The sequence below is a fragment of the Thermobia domestica genome, chromosome 17, assembly GCF_964235325.1.
Source record: "Thermobia domestica chromosome 17, izTheDome1.hap1.1, whole genome shotgun sequence".
Lineage (NCBI taxonomy): Eukaryota > Metazoa > Arthropoda > Insecta > Zygentoma > Lepismatidae > Thermobia > Thermobia domestica.
In genome coordinates this window covers 34,940,492-34,947,133 of record NC_137470.1, presented here as the reverse complement: position 1 = coordinate 34,947,133, position 6,642 = coordinate 34,940,492, and the positions used below count along the sequence as shown (strand labels likewise).

The window sequence follows — 6,642 nt, the reverse complement described above, 5'->3', positions numbered from 1 at the left end:
CGGGCTGTGGTGCGTCCCTAGGTAGCAGATGTGAAGCGACGCTGAGTATACGTAGAAACTATTATTAATGCAAAAACACAACAATCTGCTCTGAGTCTATTATCAGTACAAAGTAGTTAATATCCCCAATTTTACATCGCGTAATATTTTGAGTCCTCTTTGAACCTACCATCATCCGTAGAATTAAAAGGTGTAAACTTGTTGAGGGCAAAGGTCTAACATACTCAAAAAATATAAGAGTTAATCGAGATGGGTTTTGTGATGATACACTCCAACATCCCTGGCACCAAAATGAACACGAATCCTTTCAGAATGACCAGATATATATATTTTTTTTAAGATAAAAGAAAGCAAATTCCAATTGAATTACGTATGTAGATCTTTTAACTATCTGCAGAACGGGAGTGTTAGAATGTTATTAACCCTTTCACTGAATATGTCGACCTTTGTCGATGGAATGAAAATTTCCCTAACCTGCGAATGTCGACTATGGTCAATGTTTTAATATTGTTTTGTTCGTATCTTGGACTTGTCGAGAGTAGTCACCAAAGGAATTTCGTTTGATTTATTGTGTTCTGTTGTCTTCGGTAACTAACGTAACCTCAAAGAATCGCACGGAAAACTTTGGCAACTACTCCCAAGAAGCCCAAGATTCGGACAAAATCTTTTAAAACTTTGGCTATAGTCGAAATTTTCTGGTTAGGGAAATTTCCTTTCTTTCGATTTACGAAGAGAAAGGGATAAAAAAGAAACATTCAATACCAATTACCTCCTGTTAAAATTACTGGCTCAACTCCTGTCTCGGTAGAAACATATAGCTAAAAACGCTTCCTACAAGCAGCTGAAGGGACTTTTGCCGGCTGCTTGCAAGGAAGTTTTGTCCAGCAAGCATTGTTCGAGGGCAAAATCAAATTGTGAGGAGATTGCACTGGGACACTAGTTGCTAAAGGATGAATCCTGCACAACAGCGACAATTTAATTTACTTCAGCTCCGGTGAGGATGTTCAGGAGTTGGTCACTTTGGGGGCCACCATGTTTCGTGCCTGGAAGAAACAGTGACGCTGAAAAACTTAATCCCTGCCCCATCACCTTTTATTTATAAAGCAGAATTTATGAGGGAAAATGAAACAAAATCCGTGTGAAATGCAAATAATCTCTTTTATTTTTAAATTGTATGAAAATACAACTTACTTTCAACTCATTTCTTAACTTGACTTTTGACATTTGGAAAGCTACAATCCATCTATAGACTATTAAGTGCCTTCAAAATATGTTTTTTCTTTCAGAATTTAACTAAACTAGGCGCTTATATTAATAAACGATAAAATTAATTTACAAAAAAGAAGAAACAAATGTATTTATTATATTGAAGAAATCGCAAATATAAGGGGGTAATGAAACTTGAAAATTAACATTATAGGTTGAACTTAGCATCAATCACACACACACACACACACACACACACACACACACATATATATATATATATATATATATATATATATACATATATCGAGATTACTATCGAATCCATTGGGATCTATCGTCGATTACTGTGCTTTCGGAATCGCTTAGCCGTTGGGTGCCAACCCCGATGACATTTGAGACAAAGCTTAGGCAAGAACGAACATTTCAGCTGGCTCGGGAATTTACAGTGTTGCCAGTCGTTATTTATTCTATTCATTCCTTATTTTGTGACTGTATTTATTATCCTCAGGTTATAATTTTCTGACAGGGCAACGACAAAGGAATTGATCATGCCATATGTATATATAAAAACCTATGGTTGTGAGTATGTTCCAACACACTGTAAAAACTAAAACAGCATTTTAACACTTTTAGTACAGATATTGAGGGGGAAAATATCAAGTGTGTGTTTATACAGTGTGCTTTGCGTATCCAAAAGCGTTCATTATCCGAAAACAGTTCAAACACAAAGTGATGACATTCATTTAACACATTTTGTATATACATATGGAACATACTTGGACAACACAGTATGTGCAAGGGGTGACTATGTGTCATCTGGAGGTGTTCAAAGAGTGTCGGTAATGTGTACAGTGTCTCACTGTGTCTAAAAGTAGTTTCTGTACTTTTCGCAGTGCATAATTCAGTTAATTCAACCTAACTTCTTACACGAATAATTTACAATATAGGAAAAATTGCTGTATGGCAAGCTGCGAAATATGTTCACTAGTCAACATATTAATATAAATTACTTCAGGTGTATGGCCAATACATAGTATGTAATTCCTGTCATGAAATCTCAGGGACATGAACAAAAAAGTAGAACATGAATTAATCATGATATATGAATATGACAATGAAATGTCACGTCTTCTAACTTTGGAGCAAACTGGAAAATAATGTTTAATATTCTTATGCAATGCTATGCAATAACACATACAAAACAAGTTCCCCCTGGTATCTGCAGGTGCATTTCTGAAATTAAACTACATACTGTTCTGTGGACCGATCCCAACCTATTGCACCTAATAACTTAATTTCACCGTAAGTGTTGCTTATCAGTTACTTTCCCCGAGGCGCTGATATCTGAACCATAGAACTAGCATATTGTAAAGATTTCTTGGGTAGAGCAAATAATGTACTCGGGATTTGGACTTTTCCCTTCACCTTTTTATTACAAAAGTTTTATGTACACAAATTATAGTAAGAAATTCCTCTAATATTTAGGTGAGATTAGATAGGAGCCCGGTGACCAAGCGTCGTGGGCTTTGGGGTTAGGTACTCTCGGTGACCGTGCGTCGTGAGAGGGGTGTAGATTAGGTTTCTCTTTCTCGGTGACCGTGCGTCGTGAGAAAGAGGATAGGAACCCGTTGACCGTGCGTCGTGGGTATAAGGATAGGTACCTCTCGGTGACCAAGCGTCGTGAGAGGGGTTTTAGGTGTTGTGATCAATCCGTGAAGATTGATGTTGGTCGAGGTGTGCAGGTCCGTTTTATTCTATCTTGTCGGATTCCATCGTGGGTACTCGTCCTTCCGACTGATGGCGATGGTGTTCGACTCCTCTTCGGGAACGTCGTCTGTTTGTTTGTGTTTATTATCAACACATGTAGTTCACACGTGGTTATTGCCTGGTACGGCAACGTGGGGATCCTTACACCCCCGGGGCGTAGAAAAAAATAAGCCACTGGATTATTTTTTCGTGGTTGTGCCAGCATGGAATCTGCATATTGGGCACAGTAGACACTGGAAAACACTATAACACTGAAACACAAAATCAAAGTTAAAAAGCACTGGTCACTGATATCACTGTTTGAGATATTATCACATAAGTTTTAAAGTTGAAGTTGAGCACTGACAGTTTGTCCTCTTAAGCTAAGCAGGATCCGTATGGCACGTCATTTTCCTCAAAGGAGAGGCTGTCGAAGCTCTGATGATTACAGTTAATAGTTATAACCACGTCACTGATAGTAATGTCCGCAGTATAGGTTATGAAGTTCGCGCGTCATATGGCGCTATTATACAAATGTTTCTAATATTGGTCTAGTTCTGGCTAGTACTAGTTAATAGATGACAGAACATACTTAGAGAACGGTTAAAGTCATTACATTGATAATTGTAGTCACGGCGGAAAAAGGTTGCCAATCAAAAGTCCTGATTTTCCGAACACTCTGTATATGTAGGTCATTATGTTAGTGACAGTTATATGATACGAAGCAGAGAAGCGAGGATAAAAATGTTATAGCTGGCCTTGTGAAGTTCGTTCGCTCGAAGTCGAAAGAAAATGCTGGCTTGCAATTTTGTTTACTGAAGGAAATTGTATGTATGTATGCTTATTCATATGACAGAATGCAGGTTGGTTAGAAATTATAAGAGTGAAAAAAAAAGACAAGGGATCGTTTGCGATTTGAACACTAAGGTGGGTACTAGATTTGGTCACTTCAAATAGTTAGCTGTATTATAGGTGTATCTTGGTTTCTTCTATTCCATATTTAGTTTTTTTTCTTTCTTCTTTGCCGCTGAAACGAAGAGTGCGCTTCGCATGTCGCTTGTTTATATCTGCTGAGAGGATGATGATCTTGGTTTTCTCTCTTCTTATCTTATCTTTCCTTCTTCCTAGCTGGTGCGTTCGTCATCATTATCATTGTATATGTATTCTTCGGCTGCATGAAATGGCTTAATCCTTTCAATGGAAATATTCTGTTCTTTCTCCCTGAAATTATGGGGCATGCGAACGCGATAGAGATTATTGTTTAGTTTTGAAATTATTGTAGCCGGTCCGCAGTATCTATCGGTCCATTGTGATGACTCTCCAATTCTTCGAAAGGGAAAGTAAATGAGTACTTTATCTCCAGTGTGAAAAGTTTGTTGTTTATGTCTTCTATCAAAGTACTTCTTTTGTTGTTCGTGAGCCTTCAGTAAGTTATGCCGTGTCTTTTCTCGAAGTTTTACGAGTTGGTCCCGTTCAAGCTGTAGCTGAGGGGTAATATGAAGTTTGCAATCGCTGATGGTCCTGGGTTCGTATCCAAACATGAGAAAGAAGCTGGATTTCTTCGTTCCTAATTGAGCGAAACTATTTAAACCAAAAGTAATATGAGGTAATAACTTTGGCCATGTTTCGTGATTTTGTTGGACGAAAAATTTTAAGGAATTCTGCAGTGTTTTGTTCATAACTTCGACTAGTCCTATGTCTTAATGGTTGAAAGCAGGGCAAAACTTAAATTCAAAGTTATATATCTCTGCTAGTTTTTGAAGTTTCTTCGCTCTGTGCACAGGATGTCTCTCTAGATGAAGGAAACGAAAGGCGCCGAATTTCAGAATTATTTCTTCCAACAAGAATTGTTCAATTGTATCTGCTGTAATCCCATTAACAGCCTTTGTCACTATATAACGTGTACTTGTTTCGATGGCGACTAAAACATATTTTGGTTTTCCTTCTTCGTGCGGATAGGGACCTAAGCCGTCAAACATCCATCGTTCTCCTATATGGCCTATCGGGTGGTGCGGAAGTTCACCTTGTTGTTTTCTGGGTAGCTTTTTCAGGAGTTGGCACTCCCTACAGTTCTTGATTCTGAATGCCAAGTATGATTTCATGTTTGGCATGTAGTATTTGTTAAGGACAGTCTTATATATCTTAGAAAACCCAAAATGAGGAGCTGACGGGTCTTTATGAATATACTCGAACCAACGTCCTGCCAAGCTTTTCAGGATGCACAAAAGATGAAGTAGCCCAAGTTCTGGATGTTTTTGTGTTTGATACAGTATGTTGTCTTTTAATCGAAAATATTTGGCTGCTCTCGTGGTGGAACTTTTAGCCGGTTCTCCCCCTTCTAAAACTGTTATAATATCAGCGTATGCGTCATCCTTACGCTGTTCTTCTCGTAAGTTCTTCAAAGATCCTGAGTATTCTATTTGGAGAATGGGTTCCTCTAATGAATTAGATCTGTATGCATGTAGATCTTCGATTGCCTGATGTGGGTCCATGGGTTCTGAAATATCACTGGTATTTTGCTCTAAGCGGCTAATGATATCAGCCGGATGTTTCTTTCCTTCGATGTGACAGATATCAAAATTATAGTCAGCTAAGAAAAGTCTATAGCGAGTGTATTTTCCTACTCTGTCCGGGTGACTACGTAAAGAGGTTAGACATTTTGCGTCTGTAAACAATTTAAATTTACGATTGAGTTAGAAATATCTAAATTTGCGTAAAGCATATATAATAGCGTATAGTTCTTTTTGCCAAACTGAGCTCTTGATCTCAGTTTTTGTGAGACGTCTGCTACAATAGGATACGATTCTTTCTTCGTTAGTTTTGGGATCAAAACAAGCTAATAGCCCTCCGATCTGGTGAGAGGATGCATCTGTGTTTAGCCTTATCTCTAGCTTTTCGTCGAAATGATAGAGAGAAGAGGCATTCAAAATGTCTTTTTTCAACTTCTCAAATAATTCGTCATGTTTTTCTGTCCATTTAAATTTGGCATTTTTGGTAAGAAGTTGCTGGAAAGGTTCTACCTTGGTCGTGAAGTCCTTGATATGACTTCGTAAATAAGAGCATAGGCCAATAAAGCTCTTAAGTATGCGTTTGGTCGTTGGCTTTTTAAAATTCTTGATCTTCTTAGCGATTTTTGGTGAGATGCTTATCTTCTCTCCGGATACAAGGAATCCTAGAACTGGGAGTTCTCTATATAACAGGTGCGTCTTCTTGGGGTTGGCTCGGAAGTCGTGTTTCCTTAAGTTTTGAAATAAAAGCTCCAAATCTGAAAGTTGTTGTTCCCATGTATAAGAACCGATGACGATGTCATCTGCGAAATTGGTAATGCGTTTAGGTAAGCCGTCTAGTAGCATTTTAATTACTATGGTTAAAGATTGGGAAGAGGAACAATGGCCCATTACGCATCTAAGGAATTTACAACTTTTGCGTGTATGATTTACCTTGAAAGTCATATATTTAGTGCTTTTTGGATGCAATTTTATTTGAAAATACGACTGGGAAATGTCCAAACTTGAAATCAGGTTTTTTCCTTTTAAAACCTGTAAAACGTCCTCTGTATTTTGAAATGGTATGCTTAGGTATTTTGTATAAACATTACATGCCTGGAGGTTCAACACAAGCCTGAAATCTGAACTGTTTGGCTTTTTAATTGCAATTAAAGGTGAGGAGAAATTACTAGTCTGCGTC

General features: G+C 37.9%; 1 protein-coding gene across 1 annotated transcript; it reads right to left on the bottom strand.

Moving 5' to 3' along the window:
- Positions 1-4,079: 4,079 nt before the first annotated feature.
- Positions 4,080-4,634, bottom strand: LOC145673981 (uncharacterized). The gene has a single exon (XM_081743805.1). It carries the CDS (start codon positions 4,632-4,634, stop codon positions 4,080-4,082), a length of 555 nt encoding a protein of 184 aa, XP_081599931.1.
- Between the last annotated feature and the right edge of the window lie 2,008 nt (positions 4,635-6,642).